The sequence below is a fragment of the Cervus canadensis genome, chromosome 4 (assembly GCF_019320065.1).
Source record: "Cervus canadensis isolate Bull #8, Minnesota chromosome 4, ASM1932006v1, whole genome shotgun sequence".
Taxonomy (NCBI): Eukaryota; Metazoa; Chordata; class Mammalia; order Artiodactyla; family Cervidae; genus Cervus; species Cervus canadensis.
The window spans coordinates 91,277,847-91,305,658 of record NC_057389.1 but is presented as its reverse complement, the minus strand read 5'-3'; the positions used below and the strand labels follow the sequence as shown (position 1 = coordinate 91,305,658).

The 27,812-nt window shown below is 52.1% G+C and overlaps 3 protein-coding genes across 6 annotated transcripts; 1 reads left to right on the top strand and 2 right to left on the bottom strand.

Annotated features, from left to right (window-relative positions):
- Nucleotides 1-4,471: 4,471 nt before the first annotated feature.
- On the bottom strand, nt 4,472-15,370 carry RAB3D (RAB3D, member RAS oncogene family). Its single transcript, XM_043466566.1, has 5 exons — nt 15,158-15,370; nt 13,375-13,641; nt 12,532-12,650; nt 12,318-12,442; nt 4,472-7,333 (listed from the first exon to the last, which is right to left on the bottom strand). The coding sequence occupies exons 2-5, from the start codon at nt 13,600-13,602 to the stop codon at nt 7,146-7,148; spliced, it is 660 nt and encodes a 219-aa protein (XP_043322501.1). The 5' UTR covers nt 13,603-13,641; nt 15,158-15,370; the 3' UTR covers nt 4,472-7,145.
- Nucleotides 15,371-17,279: 1,909 nt separating this feature from the next.
- Nucleotides 17,280-19,802, bottom strand: TMEM205 (transmembrane protein 205). Of its 4 annotated transcripts, none has more exons than XM_043466563.1 (4): nt 19,687-19,802; nt 19,041-19,148; nt 18,777-18,940; nt 17,280-17,648 (listed from the first exon to the last, which is right to left on the bottom strand). In XM_043466563.1, the coding sequence occupies exons 2-4, from the start codon at nt 19,138-19,140 to the stop codon at nt 17,343-17,345; spliced, it is 570 nt and encodes a 189-aa protein (XP_043322498.1). In that variant the 5' UTR covers nt 19,141-19,148; nt 19,687-19,802; the 3' UTR covers nt 17,280-17,342. The 4 variants fall into 4 exon arrangements, with proteins under 4 accessions (XP_043322498.1, XP_043322499.1, XP_043322497.1 ...); XM_043466564.1 differs by having other exon boundaries at nt 19,622-19,734; XM_043466562.1 differs by having other exon boundaries at nt 19,603-19,703.
- Nucleotides 19,803-19,908: 106 nt separating this feature from the next.
- On the top strand, nt 19,909-27,422 carry CCDC159 (coiled-coil domain containing 159). The gene is made up of 14 exons (XM_043466560.1): nt 19,909-20,109; nt 21,827-22,113; nt 22,202-22,428; nt 23,054-23,200; nt 23,381-23,414; nt 23,737-23,825; nt 23,917-23,998; nt 24,192-24,387; nt 24,995-25,062; nt 25,147-25,223; nt 25,562-25,683; nt 25,910-25,992; nt 27,000-27,116; nt 27,288-27,422. The coding sequence occupies exons 1-14, from the start codon at nt 20,099-20,101 to the stop codon at nt 27,290-27,292; spliced, it is 1,545 nt and encodes a 514-aa protein (XP_043322495.1). The 5' UTR covers nt 19,909-20,098; the 3' UTR covers nt 27,293-27,422.
- Nucleotides 27,423-27,812: the final 390 nt, after the last annotated feature.

Sequence of the window (27,812 nt, the reverse complement as noted above, 5' to 3'; positions counted from 1 at the left end):
CTCCTTTTTAATATGCTAATTTTGTCATAGCTTTCCTTCCAAGGAGCAAGTGTCTTTTAATTTCATGGCTACAGTCACGGTCTGAGGTGATTTTGGAACCCGAGCAAAGAAAATCTGTCACTTTTTCGCCTCTACTTGCCATAAGTGATGGTTCCAAATCTCTAATCATGGTTTGGTCTTTCTGGTGATCAGCCCTGTCCTGAAGCTACTTAGGGGCCCCAGCCTAGGCTGTCTTCTCATTAGTACACAAAGATGCTTATCACTCCAGAAATTCCAAGGGTTTTAGGAGCTCTGTGCCAAGAACCAGGCACAAAGACCTAATATTTCCTTTTTATTGTGTCAGACAGGAAAGAGTTGGGTGTGGAAGTAAAAAGTTTAAAAATTCCTGCCTCTGAGGTGCAGATATTATAGTGAAGGAGACATAAGTTAAGCAAGTAAATTAAATAGTATTTTAGATTCTAGGGCCTGTAGGGAGAAGGACATGGGGAATGGGACATCAGGAATTCTGGGGGAGGGACTTCCTTGTGATCCAGTGGCTAAGACTCTGTTCTCCCAATGCAGGGGGCTCAGATTCAACCCCTGGTCAGGGAACTAGATCCCACATGCTGCAACTAAGAGTTTTCATATTGCAACTAAAGGTCCTGCATGCTGCAACTAAGACCCAACACAGCCAAATAAATATTTTAAAAAAGAAAGACATGCTGGGGGTGGGGGAGAGACTTTCCTGGCAGTCCAGTGGTCAAGATAAGATTTGTGCTTCCAGTACAGGGAGTTCAGGTTCAATTCCTGGTGTGGGAATTAAGATCCCACATGCTGCCTGGCATGGCCAGGCGAAAAATAAATAAATAAATAAATGCTTGTGGAGGGGTTGCAGTACTCACCAGGGGGGTGGGAGGGAGGTGGGTCAACAAGAAGGTGAGATTTGTGTAAAGATCTGAAAGAGAGGGTGAGTGAGGAAGCCGTGTGAATTCAGGCAGAGGGAACAGCCAGTGCAAAGGCCCGGGGGCAAGACTGTGCCTAAAGTGCTCAAACAACAACAGGAAGGGGCAGAGCAAGTTGGGGCGGGGAGGGTGGCAAATGGGAAGAGTGACAGGGCAGGTGATAGGGAAGACAGTGAGGTGACAGGTCAGAGCATGCAGGGCCCTGTGGAACCTGAGGAGGACGTAGGGGTTTACTCTAAGTCAGGTGGGAGCAATGGAGGCTTCCAACCAAAGGAAGGACATGCTCTAACTCAGGTATTCACTGATGCCGTCTTGCCAATATGGGGAGGACAGAACTTCTTACTAGAATCAGTTGCATGCATGGTCAGTCACTTCAGTCGTGTCCGACTCTGTAACCCTTCGGATTTGTAGCCCACCAGGCTCCTCAGTCTATGGGATTCTCCAGGCAAGAGTACTGGAGTGGGTTACCATGCCACCCTCCAGGGGATATTCCTGACCCAGGAATTGAACCTTGCATTACAGGCTTTACTGTTGAGCCACGAGGCATCGTCCTCCTTACCCTCTATACCAGGTGGTGACCATGAGGTCCTGAGGCAGGAGATAGATGGGCCCCAGGGTGAAGAAGTTCTCCCCTGTGTACAGAAAGTCCATAATAGTGTCGACTAAAAAATTAATCACAAGCTGAAAGTAGAGAATGTTTTATTTGGTGGAAATGTTTAGGACTCCGAGCCCAGGAGACAGCATCTCAGTAGCCATGAGAAATGGTTCCAAGGAGGTGGGAGAGGGAGTCAGGCTGTAAAGAAGTTTGCAACAAAGGAGGCAGGCAATCTGAACATTAAAGATTATTGTTAAGGAAAACCAGTTAGCAAGTTAAGGAGTGTAGCACTCTTCTATGTGACCTTTACTTTCCTGTATGGGAAGATGCAAGAGTTTGGGATTATTGAATTCATTTCTTTCATATGCATCTCAGCTACCTAGGGCCAGCATACTGCATTTTTACAGAGGTATTCTTCTCTCTCTTGAATTCCTTTAGGGCCCCCCAGCTGACACCAGAGGACTGTAATCACTGATGACTGTGACTAAGTTCCTCCTGTAGGGAGTACTTTCTGAATTCAGAAATTCACATTTGGAGGGCCGGAATCACAGATAGGTGTGATATTTCTTGCCCCACTGATATGACAAGAAACATTTCACTTCACAGTAGCAGAAACTCCGTAAAAGCAAGATGATGGAGGAGGCTGGGCCCTAGCCAGATAAGAGAGTAAAGACCATTTATTCCTCATTCTTGAAGTTAAGGAGAACCTGACTACACATGCGCAGAAAGGCTCCTTGGAGGTCAAAAGAGAGGGGGTGTCACCTTACAGTACATGATGTCAACCTGCCCACAGGCCTGTTTGCTGAAATCCATCTTGGCCAAGAGATGTGCATGCACACTTGGGAGGAGCCTGAAAGTGAAGTGAAAGTGAAAGTTGTTCAATCATGTCCGACTCTTTGCAACCGCATGGACTGTACAGTCCATGGAATTCTCCAGGCCAGAATACTGGAGTAGGGTAGCCCTTCCCTTCTTCAGGGAATCTTCCCAACCTAGGAATCGAACCAGGGTCTCTGCATTGCAGGCGAATTCTTTACCAGCTGAGCTATCAGGGAAGCCCTGGGAGGAGCCTAAGATAAACCAAATCCGGGCTCAGAACCAGGCAAAGCAAGATGGCTGACGAAAGTAAATCAGGAAGAAATGTACTGTAAAAGTGATTCAGACTACCACGAGGGCGTGACGCTGATCTCGCCTGTGTGTCTGATAGTAACAAAAGAGGATGATCAAATAGTTAGCTCGGGGAAAAAAAAAGTTAGCTTGGAAACCCCATTAATGAGATTAATGATCACTCAAGAAAGTAATGGGAAAATTCTGAAACAAGGTGGGCCTGCCTGACTTATATAGCAAAACAGGTCGCTTAGCATCAAAGTCAGATTGGCTTGCTTAATGATAAAAGCAAGCTAACTTGCTTAACAATAAAACCAAGCAACACAAGGATGGGGCATGCGCCAAAGCAATAAAACAATGGTGGCATGAGACCCACATCCTGCCCAGTGAGCTCATTGAGTTAGGAACCCCCAAAATATGCTATCTGGCCCCTAAGATGTATTCCTTGCACCATGCCCCCCAAAACAATAAAACAACAGTAGAAAATAAGACCTACGATCTGCCCAGTGGTGTCATCAAGTTAATGACTCCACAAACAGGCTCTGTGGACACAAAAAACTATCATTTATGGGAAGGTGACTTTTCAAAATGAAAGAACTTCATTGTACTGAGACCTGAAAATATTTTTCAAAAGTGCTGTGACGGTCCTGGCCTGACCATGTAGGGAGGGACAAGTAAACGGCCCTGCTCTGCCTGGGGGAAGAACTGATGATGGAAAACATGACGTCTCTCAAGAAAGACAAATAAGATTTTCTCCCCTTCCACTCTCTTCCTCTGACTAAAAATGTAACTCAGTGAGTACCGGGGGCAGGCAAGCATTGCGCTGCCCACTTGCGAACCTTATAAGCGTCCCTTTCTAAGAAATCACTTTTTATCATCACTTTGCATGCATGCTAAGTCGATTCAGTCATGTCCAACTCTAGGGACTGTAGCCTGCCATAGACTGTAGCCTCCTCTGTCCATGGGATTTTCCAAGCAAGAATACTGGGGTGGGTTGCCACGCCCTTCTTCAGGGGATCTTCCTGAACCAGGGATCAAACCCAGGTCAGGGATCGAACCTGTGTCCCTTATGTCTCCCACACTGGCAGGCAGGTTCTTTACCACCAGCACCACCCTGGGAAGCGTACATCTATCACTTTGCCCCTTGCTGAATTCCCTTCTGTGCTGAGACATAAAGAACTGTGGTGTCAGAGTTCTTCAGAGCCCTGGAAACGACACCTAAGGGTTTCACATCTGTCCACCTGTGCTCTTTTTCCACCTAATAAACACTTCACTTGTTTCACTACCTTCTGTCTTTGTGCAAATTCTTCTCTGCAAAGCAGAAGAGCCAGGGCCTTGTCACTGACCACTGGTCTAGTAGTTAGGATTTGTTGTTCTCGCTGTTGAGGTCCAGCCTCAATCTCCAGCAAGGAAATGAAGCCCCGATTCAAGCCGCTGTAGGCTGAGACCACTGGAAAGTGACAAGTGTTAGTGGTTGTGTCCAATTCTTCACAACCCCATGGACTGTAGCCGGCCAGGCTCTTCTGTTCATGGAATTCTCCAGGCAAGAATACTGGAGTGGGTTGCCATTTTCTTCTCCAGGGGATCTTCCCGACCCAGGGATCAAACCCAGGTCTCCTGCACTGCAGGAAAATTCTTTACCATCTGAGCCACCATGGAGGTCACCAGAGATGAGCCCAACTAGAGGCAGCCCCAGACATGAGCCTCCCTGTCCTAATTCAGGTTCTGCAGCATCACACATGGCCCTCGACCAACTCTCCACTTGGCTGTGATTCAACTGCCCTCTTCCTGGAAACTCCATTTCACTAATGGAAAGAAAAGAACCAAAGCATCTGGGCATAACAGCTTTAATTTTTTATTTTCTCGAGAAAAGTGCACATCTTTAAGATGAACATCCAAGAATGGCTTACACAAGGAGAACCACACCCAGAAATATAAACTATCCGGTCTAGAGCTCTCTCCTGGTGTGTTCTGGGATCATGGAGGAGAAGTCACTTATTGGAATTAGCACTTCAACACTGAGATCAAATTTCACCCCTTGTTTTGTTTTCAAAGGAGTTGGGAGAGAAACACTCAAGAAAATGATCCCCGGAGAAGCCAAAGAGAGAAAAGCAAAACAAACATAGCCTCAAACCCCAAAAGGCAATCATAGCAATTTCCTGCTGACATTGGAAAGACAAGTTGAAAGCAAAAAATATGAAGGCACGGCGGGATACAGGATACAGCCTCAAGGCACCTCCCCAGATCCCAGCCTCCCTGGCACTAGGAAGCTGTCTTCCTACAGCCTTTGGCTTAATTTTTGTTTGTAAACTCAACAAACCTCCATTCCCTCCCAGTGGTCTTTGAGGACCTCAGTTTGTTTTCCAGACAGTCAGGAGTTAAACCTCCCCCCAAAACATCATAAGATAAAAACTTAACACCATTTTTAGACCAAACAAGAAACATTCTCCTACATCATTCCCAGGCTTAAGAGAACCCTCAAGAGTGGCAGCTGTCTCAATGGCGACTTGGAGTTGAACTGCTGAAAAGTTTTGTGTAAACAGAAATCTTAGGCCAGGTCAGGTACAACATGCAGCCAAAGCTGTCTTTTATCACACAGGCCATCACACAAGTCAGCTGGTCCCCTGGATAGTGACACTCTGACTGAACATTTTTTTTTCTGGCAGTTTAAGGAAAATGGACAGGCAGAGGGAATCTTGACAGGCCATGGTGTGTCTTAAGAAGCCTTTTTCTAGCTGCTTTAATTTCTCTTTTATGTTAAAGCAACAAACATTTTAGACTCCCCTGCCCCAAACCTTCTGATAAGTCTCATGTGGTGTATTTCCAAGAACTTGTCCTTTTCATCGCAGTCTAGTTTATTGGTGTACAAAAACATCCCCACTTTTGACGCTCTAAGGACAGTCCCTGGTTTGGGGTGAACAGGGCCCTCTAGAAACAAATTTAATCTCCAGCTTCTGTAAAGGTAAGAATTATGCTAAACTTGACCCAGACCTTCCCCATTCCTGGTAGGAAGTAGCAGAGATCCTCAAGGCTACAGAAAATCATTTTGGAAGCAGGGGCTGGGAGACTGGACAAATCAGACACTTTGGCTGTCCTCACAGTGTCTGTCAAGTTCTGGGGTATCAGTGTTCCAGGGTAGAAAGAGGTACTGTGTCACCACGGTTGGATTCAGGTGGGCAGGAAGCGCCACTGAGCTGATGGGGCCAGGAAGGTGTCAAAATGATCACCTCCCAGCAGGAGCCCCTGGTAGCTGGGGATACCCAACCTGGTGGGTTCCCCACTAGTGCCTCAATCAACCAGGGGGACTGGTTCTCCGCCCATCTGCCTTCAGCCTGCTACTCCCAAGCGGCATCTGGGAAATGCAAGTGGCAACAGCCGTTACCCAGCCCTGCCTTCCCTGCTGCCCCTCCAGCCAAACGCCAAAGCATTCTTTCCTGTGGCTCCTCCATTAGCAGAGAACATCATTAGACCCCAGAGATAACATGGCTCGGGAAGCCAGAGCTGAGTCTTCAAGGTTTTTCAAGTGGGAGGAGCCGATGTCTTCACATGGAGAGCAGCCAGGCAATGCGGGCTACGCTGCAGGTATATTGCTCAATTTCCTTTTCGAGCAGGATATGGGATGTGGAAAGACCTTGCTTAAAACATTACCAGCCAAACAGGGCCCGTGGAAGGCAGGTCGGGACAGGAGAGCCTAAGCTTCTAACTCTGAATTAACTCCTGGTAAAAAGTCCTCAGCAGGAATGCATGATTCTGCCTGGCCCGGAGCAGCCCATAGTTTCCAGAATTCTATTCTGGATCGGGAATGCAGTGGGTCAACTGTAACAGTGGCAGCGTCGAGCAAATTCTGGGGAAGCTCAGAAGGCACTTCTGGGGTTCCTGAAGCCGCTGGTGGGGGTAGGGAGCACTCTGGGAAAAGCCGCTATAATACTGCTTTCACAGGCAGAAGATCTGCAGGTCAGATGGGAGGGGTCTGGGAGATGCAAAACCACCACCCTGGTTCACAGGCAGACTGGGCGATCCTGAGAAAGGAGCTGCCTTCCACATCTCCAGGGATGAATTCTGAGATCCCTCCCACCAGCTCCCCACCCCCACCCCAACTGCGCGAGTGAGAAGAACCATCTCTGGCCAGCACGCGAACTAAAAACAATGCCCAGCTCAGAAACAGATGCGGATAAGTGGTTCTAACCCAGAAGGCATGGCGGTTGCCCCTTCACCAGGCAGAGTGGGACGCGCCGTGTGCGTGCCCACCATCACCATGACAACGCCAGGAAGCAGCAAGTTCCTGCACGCCCCTACCCCAGACCTTGCCCGCAGTGCAGGGTCTGGAGCCTGAAACAGGGGCAGCTTGGGCAGGCTGGTGGCCATGGCCAGAGAACACGCCATGCGGGAGTGGGGGCGGCCGATGGGAAGCGGGGGGCGCCCTGAGCTTGGAAACAGCCCTTGTGGCTCATGCCTCAGTTACAGTCTCTGCCGAGGCAGGAGGGGGTGGGGTGGGGGAGTCATCTCTAGCAGGGACAGCTGCTGGGCTGTGGGGCTGGGGTGTCCCCCAAGGCCGGGCCCTTCCCATTGCTGCCAGGGCTAGAGCTGGGTTCCAGGGACTCATTCATCTTCTCGCAGATGACGTCCACCAGGCGCTCGAAGACCTGCTTCACGTTGATGTTCTCCTTGGCGCTGGCCTCAAAGAACTCAAAACCTGGAGGAATATAAGATGGGAAGATCTAGGAATTCCCTGGCGGTCCAGTGGTTAAGACTCCGTGCTTCCACTGCAGGAGGCACAGGTTTGATCCCTGGTTTGGAAACTAATATCCTACATGTTGGGGGGAGGGGGGTTAAAAATAATAAATGGCTTATAAAAAAAAAGATAGGAAGATCTGTGAAACCCTGGGGGGTCAGAGCCTGGGCTATGGCATCACACGAACCTGGGTTCCAAGCCCAGTTCTGACCTTCGTGCAGCTGGGGGACCTCGACTGAGAGTCTTAGTCTTTCTAAGCCTCAGTTTGCTCTTCTGTAAAATGGGAACAACGATGCTGCTGATGCTGATAAAAACGTGTGACCGCAGCGCTTGCCTGGACTACCTTGCATATCTCTTTGTTACAAGGCAGTGGTGGCAAAAAAGTCTCACCCCAGTTAAGTGGCACTCGTCCTCTATCCAATTTCTGCTGCACAGGAAGGCATAGCCAGGGTGCCCACGAAGCCCGATATTTATGTGGACCTTTTAAGCACAGACAAATATTTCACATGTTCTGGAACATAGGCTCCAGGACAAATAAAACAGGACTGGCTTCAGCCCAGGGGTACCCAGTTTGTAACCTCTGTCAGTCAGACAATGACAGGTTTCGCAGAGTTTTAGAGAGCATGCAATGTACGCAGTTCCTGGCCTACGGCGTGCACTAAAAACAGTAATAATAATAATAGGCAGTGCTTACGCAATGCCTCCTATGTGACAGGCACTTTTCTAAGAACTTTACGTAAATTAACTCATTTAAGGATGCTCTGTGCATGCGCAGTCACTCAGTCTGAGGTAGATACTTTTTGTGGGGGGAGCTGGGCCATGCAGCTTGTGGGATCCTAGTTTCCTGATCAGGGATTGGATCCATGCCCCCTACAGTGGAAGGGTGGAGCCCTAACCACCTGACTGCTAGGGAATGCCCTATCCTATTACAGCCCATTTTACAGATGGGAAAACTTGAGGCACACAGCAGAAAAGTCACTCATGTAAATTCACACAGATTAACACACTCAGGGTGCCTGGTTGAAATAATAATAAACATTTCTCCTGTACCACCTTGGGCCTCAGGAGGGAGGGCAGGCTGGCTGATTCCTTTTGGGGAGGGGGAGGGTGAAGCAGATTTGAATAGACTTTTAGCATCCCAGGGATCATCATAACTTTTTCTCTTAAAAAAAAAAATGTTTAGGAACTTCCCTGGTGGTCCAGTGGTTAAGAATCTGATTTCCAATGCAGGGGATGTAGGTTTGATCCCTGATTGGGGAACTAAGATCCCACATGCCTCGGGGCAACTAAGCCTGAGTGCTGGAACTACTGTGCCCATGTTCTGCAACTAGAGAAAACCCAGCACTGCAACGAGACCCAACAAAGCATAAAAAAAAAAAAAATGTTTATCCACTTAGCAAAAGGTGAGAGGTGGTACAAATGCTTTGGGGACCTGCCCAGAGTTCCTGGACTACAAGAAGTGGCCCAGCAACCTGCAAATAAGGGTGCACATGACTGTCCTTCCTGCACCCTGCACCCTGGTCCAGGCTCCACCTGCTGGGAGCTATGGTCCCCAGTGTGTCCCCATCTGCCATTCCCAAGGTAGGCCAGAAATTCAGACAAATGTCCACTGTATTACACACAGCACAGGGTAAACAGGCCTCTATTCTAGCCCTTGTCATTATCATGCAGCACTATAAAAATATCATTGTAATTAGTAAATGTATAATTATCCATCTATGTCTCCACTATTAGAACACCCGCACCAAGAGGGCAGGATGTCTATCTGCCTTGTCTACAACGACAGCCCAGGGCCTGGCACAGAGCAAGTGCTCAGAAGCTACTGACTGAATGCCTGATCAGATGGATGGGTGGATGAGTGGGTCGAGGGATATATGGATGAATAATGTATATTTAGATGGATGGATGTACAGGTGGATGGATGGATGAATAAATGGGTAGAAGGGAGGATGAATGGATGGATGTATAGATGAGTGTATAGATGGATGGATGGAGAGATGGATATATGGATGAGTGAATAGATAGATGTATAGATGGATGGATGAGTGGATGGATGAACAGATGAATAGATGCATGAATGGGTGGGTGACAGGGGCAGGGCACGAACATAGATCTCTATTCTGAGCCTGGTTATCATCAATGTCATCCCCACTGTCTTCCTAGGCAAATTTGGCATTTCATTAATTATGTCCATCTCTGCCTCAAATAATCTGAGTTTTTCTTCTTTTCTTAAGACTTAATTTTCGGCTGCCCCACACAACAGGATCTTAATTCCCCAACCAGGGAATTGAACCCACGCCTCCTGCAGTTGAAGTGCGGAGCCTTAACTACTGGACCACCAGTGAAGTCCCAGTTTGTTTTTTTTAAACACCTTTTTTCTTCTGACTATAAATATTCCTTGGAGAAACTACTGAAAAATATCAAGACAGCTAAAAATGTTGTATGTAATCTTATCATCCAGAAACTACTATTGATGTTTTGACATTTAGCTTTCCACTTTTAAAAAAAATACATAATTGTTGGGGTTCGGTTTGTAGTGGGTAGGAGTATGTGTGCACACATGTGTGGATTTTTTTCTTACAAAATTGGGGTCCAAATCCATCTCCCAATTTGTTGTCTGATATTTTAAATTTAATGGCAGAGCGGCAATCTGCCCCTCACCCCCAGGAACTAGATGTTTTCCACAAGAAGGTGTGGGCAGGGGACCTCCCTGGTGTTCCAGTGGTTAAGACTCTGTGTGGCCACGGCAGGGGGCAAGGGTTTAACCCCCGGTCAGGGAACTAAGATCCCCCATCCCGTGTGTTGCAGCCAACAACAACAAAAAAGGTGTGGGCAGCATCCTCAAGTATTCCAGCCTATGGCAGGGCCCCAACTGCTGACTGCCAGCACATCTGTAAATGAGACCCAGGCTCAGGTTCCTAAAACACAGGGGACAGAGAAGCAGGTAAAATGGTAGCATGAAGGAGCAGAGTCAAACCCCAAACGGGAGACGTTCCACAGAACAAAGACCCGGTTTCTCCAACAAATGATGGCAAGAAAAAAGAGGAAAAGAAAGATGGGACAGTTATGGTCCTGGGGTCTGCAAAGTTTCTCTGCAAAGGGTCAGACAGTGAATCTCAGGTTTTAGGTACAAACATCAGCAACACTTCACAATCATGCTAGCTAACACTTAGATGCAACCTACACGTATGCAGGATTCTGTTAGAACTGCTTCACGCGTCATAACTCATTGAACCCTCCTGACAACCTAACCAGGTGGGGCTGTTATTATATTATCTGCCTTTCACACATGAGGAAGTGCTGGCCCAGAGAGTTAAAGTCACCGGTGTGAGATCACAAAGCCATCAAGAAATAACCTGAGTTAATGTTCAATCAGGGCCAGGATTTGCTTATTTAATCTAACAGCCCTATGAGGTAGATGAGGTTTTTACCCGTTTCCTAGATGGAGCAATGGAAGCAGAGAGGGTAGGTGAGGTGCCCGAGGTCACACAGTTAGTGGGCTGCAGGAGGGGATTCTAGCTCCAGAGTCTCGGTCCGTAACTCACCCTCCCTCCACAGTGGTTACATTCCCTCTGCACAGAAAGTGCTGGCGAGGGCCTAGAATACTCTAGGACAAGATTTTCTTTTAGCTTAAACTTTGAATCAATAATGCATTCACCTGATTCACAAAGGTAGGCTGAAAAAGTTCCCCTCCAACCCTGGTAGCATCCCAGGTCACCACGGTTACTAGATCCTTCTGCATCCTTCCAGAGTTCCTTTAAGCAAACATCAATATACATCCTTATTCTCACCCTTTTTAAACACTAATGCAGGGGTTGGCAAGCTGCAGGCCAGTTTCTGGCTTGTTGCCTATTTTCTTTTTAATTTAAGTATTTATTTAAGTACTAAATTTAAGTATATTGGGCCTTCTTGGTGGCTCAGTGGTAAAGAATCTGCCTGCTAAGGCAGGAGACATGAGTTCGATCCCTGGGTCAGGAAGATCCTCTGTAGAAGGAAATGGCAACCCACTCCAGTATTCTTGCCCGGAAAATTCCATGGACAGAGGAGCCTGGAGGGCTACAGTATGTGGGGTCGCAGAGTCGGACATGACTGACCGACTGGGCATGCATGTACATAGCTGATTTATCATATCATGTTATCCTGTTAGTTTCAGGTGCTGTTGCCTATTTGTGTAATTAAAGTTTTATTGGCAGACAGTCACACTCATTTATCGATGTATTTTATCCAAGGATGCTTTCAGGCACAGCTGAGCAGTTAGGCCCCAGGACTGAAAATATTTCCTATTTGGCCTTTTAAGAAAATGTTGGCATGGGACTTCCCTGGCAGTCAAGTGGTTAGGGCCCCTCTCTTCCACTGCAGGGAGCATGCGTCAATCCCTGGTTGGGGAACTAAGATCCCACAAGCTTCACTGTGTAGCCAAAAAAAGAAAATGTTTGCTGATCCCTGGACTAAAAGAAGCAGTCATACCTACTATTCTGTAGTTTGCTTTTCCCAGTTACCCATATATCCACAGACTGCAAAACATAAAGAATGGCCTGATCCTTTTTCACAGCTGCATAGTATTCCCCCATGTGACTATATTTTATGTGTAGCTGCTTCCCCCACTGTGAGAGACTTGGGAAGCTGCCAAGCTTTCCCTCCTACTAACTGTGCTGTAATTTGACACACCCGTCACACTTTCCACATGGGTGCAGGTGTTTGTAGGATAAATTCCCAGAAATGGTTTTGCTGAGTTTGGGTTCCCAGGGCAGTGGGGCAGTAAAGGTTATCTGTGGGTAAATCCTCTGGAATTAAACGTAGCATCTGGTATACATGCAGGTATTTTTCTGGGCAGATCTTCAAAAGGCAAAGTATTGGTGACTGTGGTTGGACCTGGGACTCAAGCACAGGGATGGAGGTTTGGTTCTGGGCGGCCCAGGGCCTGTAGCCCAGGTCGGGCACTGACCAAGGTCGTCGGCGAGCCTCCGGCCTTCCTCGGTGGGCACGACACGCTCATCCTCCAGGTCACACTTGTTCCCCACGAGGATGACCTGAGCATTGTCCCAGGAGTAGGTCTTGATCTGCGTGGCCCTGTGGAGTTGGAGGGCTGTGTTAGGCCAGAGATTAGGGTCAGGGAGAGGGGGTGAAGGTCAGGGGGTCAGTGGTCAGCAAGCACTCACCAGTCCTGCACGGCAGCAAAGGACTCCTGGTTGGCAACGTCGTACATGAGCAGGAAGCCCATGGCTCCGCGGTAGTAGGCGGTGGTGATGGTGCGGTAGCGCTCCTGGCCTGCCGTGTCCTGGGCACACAGTGGGGTCAGGCATCTAGAAGCCACCCCATTCCCCACCCTACCTCTCCAGGTGGGCACCCCAGTCTCACAGCCCCAGTCTGATGATCAGGACATGGACCTGCCCTCACAGCCCCCGATTTAATGGGGAGAAATATGGGCCTGCTCTAGTCTGATGGAGGGAGTATGTACCCTGTCCTTGAGGGGTTCCCAGTCTGAGGGGTCGGAGGCCTCTCAAAGACTTATAAGCCCCCTCTGACCTCATCTCCAAGAACCAACTTCATGACCACAACCACCCACCTCGACCAGAGGGTACCACCTTGATGCAGACCGTCTGATGCTCATTACCATGACAATCATTACCAGCAGGTGCTTTGGGAGCATAAGCATGACTCTGAAGAAGCTCAGTGGGAGCCTCTGGGACTGTCCCAACAGGGTACCCAATCCTCTTACCCATTCGTCACCAGATCTTCTAATTCGGCTTGGCTTAGTACTGTCTCCCCCTCAGACTCTAGAGGGCAGGGAAAATCCCCCTCATCCTGATGAATTCACTTCATGGATAATACCCCTGCTATTCTTCACACCTACCCCAAGCCCTCTCCCCGACTCTGGATCACTGTTTCTGACCCAGGAACCCTCCCTACAGCCCTACACCCTTGCCTGAGCTTCCCTGGAGGAACCCCAGCCCCTGTCTGGGCCGGCAGACCCACAGACAGCCGCCAGACAGCTGGCCCACCCAGATCTGCAGCTTGATCCTCTTGTCGTGGCGGTAGACTGTCTTGACCTTGAAGTCGATGCCCACGGTGCTGACAAAGGCGGGCGTGAAGGAGTCGTCAGCGTATCGGAACAGGAAGGACGTCTTGCCCACGCTGCTGTTGCCGATGAGCAGCAGCTTGAACATGTAGTCGAAGTTCTGGTCCGCAGCATCTCGCTGGCCTGTCGGGGGGTCTCCAGCCGATGCCATCTTGGCAGGGAGCCTCCTGGGATGGGGAGAGCTGGAGCCCTGCAGGGAAAAAAACACCAGGAATGGCCCCAGTGTCTACACTGGTTGTTTTAGTCGCTAAGTCGTGTCCAACTCTGCGACTCCATGGACGGTAGCCTGCCAGGCTCCTCTGTCCATAGGATCTTCCAGCCAAGAATACCAGAGTGGGTTGCCATTTCTTCCTCCAAGGAATCTTCCCAACCCCAGGTCTCCTTCATCAGCAGGCAGTTTCTTTACCACAGAGCGACCTGGGAAGCCCATGTACCGGACCTGGGCTCAAATCCTGGCTCTGCCACTTGGAAGTCAAGTGATCCTGGATGCGTCACTTGCCCTTGTGGGGCCTCAGTGTCCTCGCCTAGAAAATGGGGATGTTTGCCAAATGCAAGGGTCTGCTGAGGAACCAGAACCTTCGCAAGGTGCAAATGTGGACTTTGCCTCAGGGTGAGCAGCTGGCGTGGTCCAAGTGTGAGCTGGGGGGAGCTGGGGCTGTCAGCTGGATAGATTCCACCCCCCCTCCCACCACCCAGGGCCTGGGTGTGTTGACTTTGGCAGGTGTTAGCCACCTGCCCGCCCCTACTCAGGCCAACTTTAAGTCCTTCCCTGACGCCCATGGGGAGGGGGCTTTCAGTGGATACACTCCAGGGTTTAATGCCCAGCTCTACCCCCAAATGGGTCCTGCCACCTTCTGTTTGTCAAAGGGGCTGGGCCCATCTGCCTCCCAGGAAGGCTGACTCACCCCAGCCCAGCGTCAGGCCACGGAGGCCAGAAAGATGGTCTTCCAATCCAAGGAAACCACCCACCCCAGCCACCACCCTGACCACCTGGATGGGCCTTTCCTGTCAACCTGTCCCCACAGATAAGGCTGCTTCATCTGTGGCCACGCACCCCCTCAGTCCCTGCAGAGGCCTATTTTCCTAGCTGTTACAGCTGCTCCCTCAGCCTCACAGGGAGGCCCCAGAAGGCCTGGGTGAATAGGGGGTAACCAGGAGAGGCACCCCTGGCAAAGCCATTTCTCAACCACCCCCTGGGGCTCTTATCCAGGTTAAAAAGGAGGACCCAGCCGGCTGCCTTTCCTGCCCAGCCCTCTGCCCCACCCCGTGTTCCGGGAGAACGAGTTTGAGGAGGGGAAGGGAAGAGGCAGGAAGGCTTTCCCCATGCTAGGCAGGGCGGCCAGGATGGGGCCCCAACTCCGCCCCACCCTCAGCCCACCTGTCAGCCGGTCCCACCTCTTATCTGACCATCTGGTGACTCTCCCTCAGGCCAGGCACGAGGTAAGGGACCCCAGAGGGCTCTGTCCTGACCCCCTCGTCACCTGATGTGGGGCGCCCCAGCCAGTGCTGGGGTGCTCCGAGCTTCCTCCCATCACCATATGGTCACATCTCTTGTCCCCAGCTGGGCTGTCTGCCCCGCCCGCGCCCCATTAACGATCCCGATGAGCCCAGCTGGGTGGGGGCGAGGGAGGAGGCGTCCCCCGCCGCCTGCCTTTGTTCCCCAGGCCCCCGGCCCTCCCCCGCTAAGCCCCAATTCCCCCCGAGACCTGCTGGGACGCGGAGGCGCGGGCTGGAGTGCTCTCCCTCCGAGGGAGTCACTTCGCGTGGGGGGGTACGCTGGTCGCGAGGGTTCTGCCTCCGAACTCTCTGCGACCTGGCCCTGGTTGCAATCCAGACCCTGCAGTCGCAGACGCCACCGCCGCCGCTGCCAGCAGCCACCCGGATCCCGCGCCGGCCCCGCCCCTAAGCGGGAGGAGGGGCCGCTCCTGGGGAAGGGCGGGGAGGAACCGGGGCGGGGCTTGTGGGGCCGGGCGGGGGCGGAGTGGGGCGGAGTGGGGCGGGGGAGGGGCTGGAAGTATCTCCAAGCGCGCAGCTAGCTGTCTGTTCCCTGCCAATAAACATTTCATTTCAACCAATCAGACGTGGAGTTCCTACATGTGCACCGCAGCTAAGAGCACGGACTCTGGAGCCAGGTTCGAATCTCAGCTCCACCAATTCCAGTCCTTGTCGCTTTGGACATGTTAACCTCCCCGGGTCTCATTTTCCCCATCCATCTTGTGGTTGGTAGTTAACGAGGGTCCCCACTTCACAGGGTTGGGTAAGAGTTCTGAAATGAGTTTGTTGTTTGTAAAGTGCAGCGCCTGACCCTAAACTGGGCTAGACACCTTTTCCAAATACCCTGAGGAGTTAACCCCCTCCTTTTACAGATAAAGAAATTGGAAATCAGAGATGGGCAGGCCCTGACCTGAGGCCACAAAATTTGACATCCAGGCCCAACTGTGGTTTTTTCTCTTCAGGCCGACAGCAGAGAATCTGCATTTCTAGTATTTCAGGCTTAGGATTTCTCTGGCCGCCTGGTAGTTAAGACTCCATGCTTCCACTTCAGGGGGCATGGGTTTGATCCCCTGCTCAGGGAACTAAGGTCCCACATGTCATGTGGCCAAAAAAATTTTTAAATCAAAAAATTTTAAAGTTCAGGCTTTGCTGGGGTCCTAATTCAAACAACTGCACCTGAAGCCACTTGCTGAACTTCACTGAGCCCCTGTTGCCTCTGGGAACAATGTTAGCCACCTCCAAGGGCTAGTGTGGATGAACTGAGATGTGTGTCAGTCAGGAAGTGCTGGTACATGCTCAGTAACAAGCAGCCTCACAGTCACCATGGCACCCAGCATCCAAGGTTTGCTTCCTTTTGTTTTTTCAAATTGGAGAAAAATTGCTTTATGATGTTGTGTTGGTTTCTGCCGTGCTGCTGCTGCCAAGTCGCTTCAGTCGTGTCCGACTCTGTGCGACCCCATAGACAGCAGCCCACCAGGCTCTGGTTTCTGCCATACAACACCCCAAATCAGCCATGGTTACATACATCACCTCCCTCTTGAGCCTCCCTCCCCTCCCCTAGTCCACCCCTCTAGGTATCACAGAGTGCCAGGAGGAGCTCCCTGTGTTATGTAGCAACTCTTCACCAGCTATCTATTTTATATAGATATTTTATATAGGTCAGTGCTACCTTCTCCCTTTGTCCCACCCTTATATCCAAGGTTTGCTTCTCCCTCACACTGATCATTGCAAACAGGGGAAGATGTGGTGAATTAGGCACTGGCTTGTATACTTCTTCTCAAAAGTGATGTTGCTCACATTTCATTGGCCAAAGCAAGTCACATGGCCATTCCCAATGTCAGTGAGGTGAAAAAATACAATTGTCCTCTAGGGATCAGTACCAACTGTTGTTACCATAATACATGATATGTGTAATGGTTAGCACCATGCCTGGCACACAGCAGGTGCTCAAAAGTGGCACCATTGTAGGACGAGCTTAGGGGCTGCAACATCCTACACTCTGAATTAGTATGCCATGTGAATGGGAAAACAGAATTCCTCAGCTCTATCCTTGCCTACAAGGGCTTCCCTGGTGGCTCAGTGGTAAAGAGTCAACCTACCAAGGCAGGAGATGCAGGTTCAATCCTTGGGTTGAGAAGATCCCCTGGAGAAGGAAACGACAACCCACTCCAGCATTCTTTGCCTGGGAAATCCCATGGACAGAGGAGCCTGGTGGGCTACAGTCCACGGGGTCGCAAAAGAGTAGGACACGACTGAGTGACTAAACAACAGCAACAACAACCCTTGCCTGCCCCACCCCTTCCTTGCTTCCCAGTTGAAGAAAGATGACGGCAGTCATTTCCAAAGAAGCGTTTATTGACTTCTGGGGCCCCAGCAGAGACAGAGAGTCAGTGGGAGCTAGAGGTTATGGAGGGCCAGGGCGAGGCCTGCCAGATGAAGCCCATTGCTCAGGAGGCAGCCCAGATTGCAAAGGGAGGACAGGCCGTGGTAGCGGAAGAACTGCTGGCGGAGGGCGCTGTACTTGGGGTCCTGACCCCGCAGCTGGTGGTAGGGGTCCGAGCCCTGGTGACTGCCCGGCACCTCCCCGCCCAGTCCCCGCTCCTTCTCCACAGTCTGCAGGGCCCACATGGCAGCCGTGGTGCGGGACTCCAGCCAGCGGGCATTGATGGTGGCCAGTGTGAGGCTCAGGAGCAGCAAGAAGAGCTGGTGGGGCAGCGGGAGGACAAGGTGAGCCACGCCTGGGAGGCAGGAGGGGCCCCAGGGCATATCCTTGTGCATCCTCAAAGGCCAGAGGGGAATGGGAGACAGGATCGGGTCAAAGCCAGACCTCCCCACTCCATCCCCAAACCCAAACAGAGCTCCAGCTCTCATACCCTGAGACCCTCAGTTCCTAAGGAAAGGCTCCACCACTGTCTCCTCTCTCCCCCAAATTCCTGAGCTGCTTCTCTTCTGATACACTGATGGGAACTTTCCAGAACACAGCCTGTCTCCTACCCAACTGTTCCCCAGAACTAAGGATGGGCAGAGCCTCTCTTCCCTGAGTTGGGACAGAGCACCATGGTAACTGTCCCCTCATTTCCCCCAAAGAGCCTAAGACAGGGCCTATCTCCTTTGTGGCCCCAGCCTAGTGCCTAGAAGCTGACATTGGGCCCACAGGGAAAGAATTAAAGCCCCCCGAAGTTCCAGTTACCCATAATCCCTCATGTGTCTATGAGGTTATCGAAACCCCTTTCAGGCCTTACCGGCCCACATCTGAGGGACATAATGGGGTCAGGGGAGGGCAGGATAGAGAAACATGAGACACAGAGATGGTTCCTTGCCTTGTGGCTGGGTAAAATGTGTGGATGGGGGTTGTTATTGCCGTTGTTTGGTCGCTAAGTCCTGTCCGACTCTTTTGCAACCCCATGGGCTGTAGCCCACCAGGCTCCTCTGTCCATGGGATTTCCCAGGCAAGAATATTGGAGTGGATGCCATTTCCTTCTCCGGGGATGGGGGTGGGGGACTGTAAATCCCCAGTCAGGCTAGTTTTTAAACAATGAGCTGGGGTCAGTGCCTCAGCCCAGCTGAGTCACTGCAGCTTGGCTGCAGGCCCAGTCGGGGAGGACAGGGAGCAACAGGCAGCAGACAGACCCTGGGGGAATAGACAGGGCTGCTGGGGATGGTTGTGCAGGCTGTGCACTGCTCAAGGGTATCCAAAGCCCAACTTTGTGTACACCAGGAAGGCGGGGTGGTTTGGGGGGTTTTGTTTTAATTGTCACAAAGGTATCATAGGTGCTCAGTGTGGTCCTGGGAATGAATGTCCAGAGGGTAGTGGAGCCCAAGCCCGCATACCTGGCTGGCCTCCCAGAATGTGAGCTGAGCCCAGGCACACTGTGAAGCCAAGATGCAGAGGTTGACGAAGGCACAGCCCATGGAGATGTGAAAGTAGAAAGGGAAGAGTTTGCTCTGCACCAGACCGAAGGTATGTCGGGGAAGGCCTCGGAAAAGCACAAAGCCTGTGGGGTGCAGGGGCCAGTTTTAGGACACGTCCAAGGACCCTCTCTCATCCCTGTCCCCACCACGGGCATCCATGGTGTCCAGGCCGACGATCCTTACCTGAGATGAAGGTCACCCACATTTGCATGCCCCAGGCCCCTGACAAGACCAGGAGGTGGACCACTTTAGTCAAGCTTCCTGGATTCCCGCCTTCCTCCATTTTCAATCCTGAGAAGGAGGCACCAGGTAAGTCAGAGATTTATCTTTGCCCTGTGGCCTTCAGACCCTGTGAGCCTGCACAAGGCCAGGGTCATGGTCTATCCAGCAGAGATACCTGGATAGAAGCCCAGGAATGGGGTGGGGAAGACCCAAAACAGTTGTGACATGCCCGACCCTACCTCTCCAAATGTCAGCCCCCAAGATCTTAGGGTCTCTGGACCCCAACATCCATGCCACCTCTGAGACCCCCAAATTTCAGCTTCAGCAGCTCAAGCTTGCAGCCCTAGATATTTAGAGATCACCCCAGTGACTCCCAAATATCACTCCAGGGACCCACTTCTAACATCAAAGACCACTCCTTTCATGACAGGATGCCAGATATCGCTAAGAACATTCCCGAAGCACCTCCCAGAGACGCGTTCTAATCCTGGGAAACCCCAAATCTCATTCGGAGGACACCGACCCCACCAGTGGACCCGGACCTCGACCCGCAGCACCCAGGAGTCCCGGGCTGGATCTAGGGTGTCAGGCTTGCTGGGCTCAGTACCTCACTCCCGCGCTCCGGGGTAGCCCGCGGACCTCCTCAGCTACCTCCGCTCGTGGGACCAAGGATTCGTCCCGCCTCCCAGCTAAGCCAGAAGCCAATCGGATCGGAGATCTGTATCTCCTGTACCGCCCTCTTAAATATTGACCAATCGATGAGCGGAAACCAAGCCTGAGATCCCGCCCAGTCTTCGGACTCTCATCCAATTACACCGCGGATCCTAGGATCTGCGGAAGCGGAAAGGCGCCAATGAAGCCTTCGGCTGCATCGGCGGGGGCGGAGCTAAACTGTCAGCCACACCCCTCTCTGTGACTCTACCTTTGGGCTCCTCGCGTTTTAATGGGATGGTGTCCCCACGGGATCAAATTTCAGCGTCACAGCTCGGGACTGGCTTCGCGGTCCCCGATGGGAGAGCATGAGCAGGTGGTATGTGGTAGGTGGGGGTGGAAGGGGGTCGGAAGCCTGGCGGGCGCAGGATTCAAGGCCCCGGGGGCGGGGCCCAGGCAAATGACCCCGCCCCCTTCCTCCGAGAATTCTATCGGGAGTGACCGAGGGAGAAACAGGTGATGTTGGAGGCGGGTTGGGGTGAGGAATCGACCTGATGTCCTGCCTGCAATTGTCACTCAGAAATGCATCCTGCCTTTTCCTCTCCCAGGGCTCCTATGATTCCAAAGTACTAAGTCCTCAGTGTAATTTTCAAAGACAAACACTGAGTTCCCGTTATTGTGTATCAGGCACTGGTATGGATTAATTTACTTAATCACAACAACCCAGTAAAGTAGGTAGTATGATATCCCATTTTTATAGTTGGGGACACTGAGGCTTGGAGAGGTTTCATAATTATCCCAACATCACACAGGGGACAAAACTAGGATTTGAACACTGGCCATCCAACTGGAGGGTCTCCTTGCTTAATCATCATCATGAAAAAAAAAAAAAAATCATCATGCTGTACTGCTTCTGGCAGTGAGGACCTCCCTGAGGCAGTAACTTTTGAAGAGGTAGCTTAGAATAGTTCAGGAAGAATAATAACTCTTACAAGTTATTAGGGTGGGTGTGAAAACCCAGTGAGAGCTTATGGTGGTGCCCAGCACTCAGCAAAATGTTCAGAAAATATGAGCTTAAAAAGGGATTAAGGAAGATTTTACAGAGGTGATACTGAGTAAGGTTTTAAGGGTATATAGGAGTCTTCTAGGAGGACTGGGCTAGGGGAAGGATACCAGAGGGTCCAGAAAGGACAAAAGAAGAGAAAGCCCTATACTGTGGCCTTTCTGGCTGAGTGTGATCCATGGCAAGATGCCCGTCACCTGGAGGTTTTTCCAGGCAGACCTGTCCCAGGTTTCTCCAGCTGTGCCAGCCCTCACTACACTGGAAGGGCAGGGGGTATGTATGTGAGACCCAGAAATGAGCCCTTTCCTGTTCCCAGCCTTACCTAGTGCAGGCCTGGGTCTCAGTTCAGCTAACGTTTGTTAAGTGGATATGCTGTGCCCCTCTTTCTCACATTCTATGGCTCTCATTTACTGCGGAGCCAGTTCCCAACTCCCCTGCTTGGCTTGCCCTGACTTGTTTGAGCTGTCCTGTCAACCTCCTGCTGCTTCCTCCTGGACCTCTGCCTCCAGCCACCCTGACTTTATCAGCACAGAGCACCTGGTTCCAGATCTCCAAGCTTTTTAAAAAATATATATATATTTACTTAATTGCACTGGATCTTAGTTGCATCATTTGGGATCTTTAGTTGTGGGCTTGTGGGATCTAGTTTTCTGACCAGGGATCAAATCCAGGCCCCCTGACCAGAGATTGAACCTCGACTCCCTGCATTGGGAGCACAGACAGACCTCTAAGCTTTGGCACATGCTGTTTCCTGCCAGGGATGTCCTTCCTTTAGGGCCAGTGTTAAGATCTTTTTTTTTTTCCTTTTAGGCTTATCTCAGACCTCAGTTCCTTCTGTAGGAACTTCTGGGTTCTTCTCACTGTCCAGTCCAACCCCTGGGGCTAGGATCATCTTTCACCCAGCTTTGGCTCCTACCATAACTAAGAAGCCTGTGTTGAGGGCTGCGGCCACTCTGGGGTGTCAGGGAGGGCCTGGGGCTGTCAGGACCCAGGAGCTGGTCTCAGTGCAGCCCTCTGTCCCCCCTACTCAAAGCAACCCTCTTCTGGCTGGTCTACCCCTGGACCCTGAGTACTCCGTGCCTTGCTACCGCTCACTTCCCTCATCCTCCAACGTGTGTTCTCCTGCTCACAAGAAGTGTGACAAGTGCTGTGGTTCGTGTTCGCCTGCTCACAAGAAGTGTGACAAGTGCTGTGGTTCATGTTCGCCTGCTCACAAGAAGTGTGACAAGTGCTGTGGTTCGTGTTCGCCTGCTCACAAGAAGTGTGACAAGTGCTGTGGTTCGTGTTCGCCTGCTCACAAGAAGTGTGACAAGTGCTGTGGTTCGTTGAGGGACTAGCCTGGGGCTGGGGGACTGGCATGCTGTGGGCTGGCTCTCAGGAAACCTTCACCACCCATCCCTCTTCCCAGGCACTTCCTCAGAAAAGACCTCGGAATATACATTTCACTGGTCCAAGAACCCAGAGCCAGAGACCTCACAGCCGACTGCACCTGAAAACACAGTGACAGCTGAAGCCTGGAGGCCAGGGAGAGACACAGGGTGTCAGTCACATGGGTCTCCCTCCACCCCTTGCTCAGACTCACAGGAGCCGTGTAATGACCAGGATCTTCCGAAGAGCCATAACAGCAACACTAAGGTCTACCCACCTGGGAAACCCCTTCCTGCCACACCTCAGTCTACTACTGCAGGGCTTTGGGTGGGGGCTGTGGGGCAGAGAGTTCTTGAGAACCCTCACGCCCTATGTCTTCAGCACCCAGAACAGCGCCCAGTGCTCAGCCAGGCCTGCACTAAAAATGACTTGAATGAATGGAGTGGATGCCCCATTGTGTGTCTTGTGAAAGTGAAAGTATTAGTTGCTCAGTCCTGTCTGACTCTTTGTTACCCCATGGACTGTAGCCCACCAGGCTCCTGTGTCCATGCGATTCTCCAGGCAAGAATACTGGAGTGGGTTAGCATTGCTTTCTCCAGGGGATCTTCCCGACCCAGGGATCGAACCCAGGTCTCCTGCATTGCAGGCAGATTCTTGATCGTCTGAGCACTGGGGAAGCCTGTTATGTGTCTTAATGAGGTTCTGTCTGTGATTGTCTCTGGGTGTGACTGCCTGTGTGTCTGTGACTGTGCTTGTATGTCTGAGATGGGTGTGAGTATGTGCTGGGTCTTATGACTTAGCATGCATCTCTGTGTCTGAGGTTGCGTGTCTATGGTTGTGTTTCGATGACCGTGTGTGGTTGTGCATCAGGGGTTGCTGGTGCTCCTTGCAGACGTTGTTGATGCCGTTTGCCCCTAAAGAAGAGGGCCATTACCTGAGTCCAAGCCGGAGTGAGGGCTCTGAAGCTGTGTGTTCTCAGGGGCACCCCCCATGCCTGCCACAAAGATGCACTTCTGAGCGTGTTCAGGCTGGGGCAGAGGTGAGGTGGGGTTGGGGGTGCATGCATATGCCTGGAGGCAGCTTTGCCTGCCCTCGGGGGTCTAGGACACCCAGAACTCAGCAGACCCAAATCATGTCTAACCCCCACACCCTGGGTTAGGGTGAGCAAGGATGCAGCCCAGGGGTAAATTTCTACTGCCCTCATGTCCCCCTTCTCTAGAAGCCCTTGGAGACCAGCTGTTCCAAAACCAAAGGTGAGAATCTTCCACCCAACAAGACTGGGTAGAAGACCCACCAGTTCCTACCTCCACCTTCTGCCCCTTCCTCACTGGACCTGCACCATTGCTGCCCATTCATCCCTGTCCCATCATCAGCTGACCCTTGCCCCTGAACTTGCCCTTCATCCTTGTCTCTGACCTTGACCCCTACTCCTTCTCCCTCTGCCTCAGCCTACCCCAGCTCCTTACCTTGTCCCCTGTCTCACCCCCCTACCCTGAACCTCTACTGACCTCTGCCCTGACCTTGCCCCCACCTGCACCCTTCCCAGCCTTGGCTGACCCTCACCTCTGCTCACAGTTAAGTCCACCACAATGATTCCTGACTGCCAGAAGCTTCTGAGATGTGAACTGGAGTCACTCAAGTGTCAGTTACAGGCCCAGACCAAGGTGAGCCACCTCGGCCCCACCCTCAGCAATTGTCTCCATCCCCTCCCACTTCACCCCTGCTCCTACCCCTAGGCCTGACCTCTTGGCCCAGGCTTTCGAGTTCCTAAACCACTCAGTGACCCTGTTGGAGAAGGAGAGCTGCCTGCAGCAAATCAAGATCCAACAGCTGGAAGGTGAGAACTGGCCAAGGGTCGAGGTAAGGCTGGAGGCTGGCCCTGTCAAGGTCAGCCAGGTCAGGCTGGGGTGGGAAAAATTGGATGAGTTTGGGTCTCAGGCCAGGGTCTGGTGAGGGTTAGGGCAAGCTGTGTTCCAAGCTAGGCTCAGGGCTGTGGGTGGGGCTCAGGCAAGTTCCCACCATCTCTGTAGAGGTGCTGGGCCCCGCGAGCCACCAGGGAGACAAGGAGGGGCACAAGTGGGATGTGGTGGAGGGACGGCAGGAGCTGTATGAGGCCCTGGCTCAAGGCCTTCAGGGGCTGCAGAAGACCCTGCATGACAACGAGGAGGTGCAGTGGGCCCGCACCACCCGCTGCCTGCAGCTGCTGGCCCAGGAGATCCGGGACAGGTGGGTGTTGCCGGGAGGGTTGCCTGGAGGTTGCTTCAGGAAAGAAGGGAGGCCAGGGAGAAGGGGCCACAGGTGGGATGGGGGAAATGGGAGGGGAAATGAGTAAGGGAGTCTGGAGGGCCATGGAACCCTGGGGGACAAGAGGAGGGGATGGAGGAGGCAGGAGGCAGTGGGGCTGTGTGGGAAACTGGGAGGCCAGAGGAAGGGGAGACGGGGATGGGAAGGGAGCTCAGGGGATCAGAAAGCTGGCATGGGTGAGATGGGAAACTGGAGGGGAGAGGTGGTGGAGAAGGGGCAGAGTCGGGGTATGGGAGGTCAAGGGTGCCAGATGGGGAACTGGAAGCCAGGAAATGGGGGCCTGAGGGAATAGGAGGCTGAAGGTCAGAAGGGGAGGAGGGGTGGCCGTAGGGGAGGGGTAGGAGGTGGGGGAATAGTAGTAGAAGGGGAAAGGTGGGTAGGCAGGTGGGGGGAGTGGACAAGCCTCTGGGGGATGGTAGTTGAACAGATGGAAACATGGAAGGTGGAAGTGGCTTGGGGGAGGCAGCTGGGCAAATGGGAAAGCAGGAGGCCAGGATACGGGAGGCCAGAGGCTGCCCTGTCTCCTCAGCAAGAAGTTCCTATGGGAGGAGCTGGAGCTGGTACGAGAGGAGGTGACCTTCATTTATCAGAAACTCCGTGAGTGCCCAAAGCCCATGGCCGGGAGGGCAGGGTGGAGGTCCTTCTACAGCTTTGGCCCGTTTAAGTCCCCTCCCCCTACAGAGGCACAGGAACAGGAGATCACGGAGAACCTGGTGAACATCCAGAAGATGCAGAAGACACAGGTGAAGTGCCGCAAGGTGAGCAGAGCAGCGTGGGGTGGGAGGGGAACCTTGTGTGCGTTGGGGTATGGGGATCTCTGCTGGCCTCTACCATCATACTGCAGCCAGAAGGCTTGGGTTCAAATCTCAGTTTTGCTACTTACTGCTATGTGATTGTGATCAAGTCACTTTCGCTCCTTGAGCCTCAGTTTCTTCATCTGTATATTGGATGTAACAACATAGCCCTGCCTGACTGAGTAGCTGCATTAACTGAGTGATAAGCTCTTTAAAGGCATCCTGGTTTGTAATAAATGCTATATCACACCTTTCACCATTATTATTATTATTATTGTTTCCCCATCCCTTCCTGACCTCAGGTCCTGACCAAGATGAAGCAGCAAGGGTACGAGACAGCCAACTGGCTAGAGACTGAGGAGTTGCCACCAGGATGCAGTGGTTCCTGGAGGGATAACCTCCAAAAGGAGCTGGGTGACATATGGTGATGAGCTCCCACTGTAACCTCTGACCCCTGACCTTCATCTGCCCTGCCCTCTCCTCCCAATCAGATCGAACAGTGACCACCAGAACCTGGAACCCACCTGAGTCCAGGTCTCCCTCTCCTCCTGGGACTCATCTCCACCCCTCCCCCACCACAGTCCCCCTGCCCCAGCCCTGGAGCAGTCCAGAGTTCCCTGGAGGGCCCACAGATCGCCATCTTCCCACAGGTCCGCTGTGCATGTGCTGCAGAACTCCTTTGATGGCCTCGCCATATCCTCAGGGGGCCGCCCCAGGGCCGCAAACCTCAGGGGTGAGGGGGGCTGAGCAGCACTCCAGGGTTGGGGGTGGAGATCATTCTCCAGCTTCACACATGGAGGTCACGTTCAGAAGCCATATTTGGGGGTCACATCTGTTGGGGTTCCCCCCGTTATTTATTTATTTATTTTTGACTATGTTGGGTCTTCATGGCTGCGCGCAGGCTTTCTCAAATTGTGGCAGCAGGGGTTACTCTCTTGTTGCTGTGCATGGGCTTCTTATTGAGGTGGTTTCTCGTGTTGCAGAGCATGGGCTCTAGGTCTCATGGGCTCAGTAGATGTAGCATGGGCACTCCAGAGCACAGGATCAGCAGATGTGGTACATGGGCTTAGTTGCCCCATGGCATGTGGGATCTTCCCAAGCCAAGGATGGAACCCATATCCCCTGCATTGGCAGGCAGATTCTTAGCCACTGGACCATCAGGGAAGTCGTCTGTTGGGTCTTATTCTGTGGTCATATTAAATAATGTTCTGGAGTGACATTAGAGAGTCCCTGGAGGTTTCATCCAAGGGTGACTCAGGGTCACTGATCTTTTTTTTTTTCTCCACTGATCTTTTTTAAGGGTCAGTGGGATAAAATTTGGGACTCCCCAACTGGCACTAGTGGTAAAGAACCTGCCTGCCAGTGCAGGAGACATAAGAGACATGGGTTGGGTCCTTGGGTCGGGAAGGTCCGCTGCAGGAGGGCATGGCAACCCACTCCAGTATTCTTGCCTGGAGAATTCCAAGGGCAGAGGAGCCTGGCAGGCTACAGTCCATAGGGTTGCACAGAGTCGGGCATGACTGAAGCAACTTAGCGCGCACACACACACACACACACACACACGAATGGGGTAAAATTCATGTGTCATCGATTGAGATCATAGTTTGGGGTCATGTTGGGTCACATTCAAGGGACATGATCGAGGATCACATTATATCAAGGGTACTGGGCTCATATTCACAGACCACTCAAGGGTCACATTCAGGTTTCATGATAGAATCGCACATGTCCCTCCTGCAGGCTATAAGGGACACAGATGCCTGAGCCCTCCTCTCCCCTGCTGGGACTCGGACTCAGACACGGACCAGGGCCCTCCCCAGCTACTGCTCAGCAAGAGCCACAGCTCCTTCCCACCTGGTGCGGATCCTCCCCTCCCCAACCCACCTTTCCCTTCCCCTTCTGGCCTGCCCTGGAATCCCAGAGTCTGGGCACCACCCCCAACTCCCAACCTGGATATCTGCTTCCTGACCTCCACGCCTGGGGTCCCTTGGACCAAGCCAGGTTCTGACCCACCCTCTCTCTCCACAGCCTGAGCAGCTGGGACTGCTCTCCCTTGAAGACTCCTCCAGAAAGAAAATAAACTAGCTGAGACCCTCCTCCGCCTGTGAACTGTTGCTCCTGCTTCTTCCTGGGCCTGCGAGTGACCCCTTCAATTTACTACCCAGTCTTGGGCAAGATGTGGAGACCAAGGGGCTGAACAGGATATGTGGGTCTAGAGTCAGGGGACGGTGTGAGGCTGGATTTAGTATATGACAGGTCAGAAGTCAGTCTGTCCAGATATTGAGTGACCAGTCTCTTCCCCACTAGCCACCAGTCTTCCTTTCTGGGGTACTCTGGCGATCCTGCCTGCTGTCCCTACCGCCAAATGGGGAAACTGAGGCTTAGAGAGGGAGGGTCTCGTCTTCCCACCCTCTTCCTCTCAGCATCCACCAGCACCCACCTCTTAACCTCGTCTTCGTTCCCTCTTGGATCGCCCCCAAAAGCAAGTGGGGCCCCGCCCCGATCACGCTAATGTGACATCGCGAGGCCCCGCCTCACGGGTTATGCAAATGA

Excerpts from the sequence above, each read along its gene's own strand:
- TMEM205 (XM_043466563.1), bottom strand. The coding sequence starts at position 19,140 with ATGGAGGAAGGCGGGAATCCAGGAAGCTTGACTAAAGTGGTCCACCTC. Across the intron at positions 18,941-19,040 it reads GTGGGTGACCTTCATCTCAG|GCTTTGTGCTTTTCCGAGGC; the intron begins GTAAGGATCGTC and ends TGCACCCCACAG. Across the intron at positions 17,649-18,776 it reads CATTCTGGGAGGCCAGCCAG|CTCTTCTTGCTGCTCCTGAG; the intron begins GTATGCGGGCTT and ends CTGCCCCACCAG.
- CCDC159 (XM_043466560.1), top strand. Across the intron at positions 22,114-22,201 it reads GAAGTGTGACAAGTGCTGTG|GCACTTCCTCAGAAAAGACC; the intron begins GTTCGTTGAGGG and ends CCCTCTTCCCAG. Across the intron at positions 23,999-24,191 it reads CAAGATCCAACAGCTGGAAG|AGGTGCTGGGCCCCGCGAGC; the intron begins GTGAGAACTGGC and ends CCATCTCTGTAG.
- RAB3D (XM_043466566.1), bottom strand. The coding sequence starts at position 13,602 with ATGGCATCGGCTGGAGACCCCCCGACAGGCCAGCGAGATGCTGCGGAC. Across the intron at positions 12,651-13,374 it reads GGATCAAGCTGCAGATCTGG|GACACGGCAGGCCAGGAGCG; the intron begins GTGGGCCAGCTG and ends CTGTGTGCCCAG. Across the intron at positions 12,443-12,531 it reads TTTGCTGCCGTGCAGGACTG|GGCCACGCAGATCAAGACCT; the intron begins GTGAGTGCTTGC and ends CCAACTCCACAG.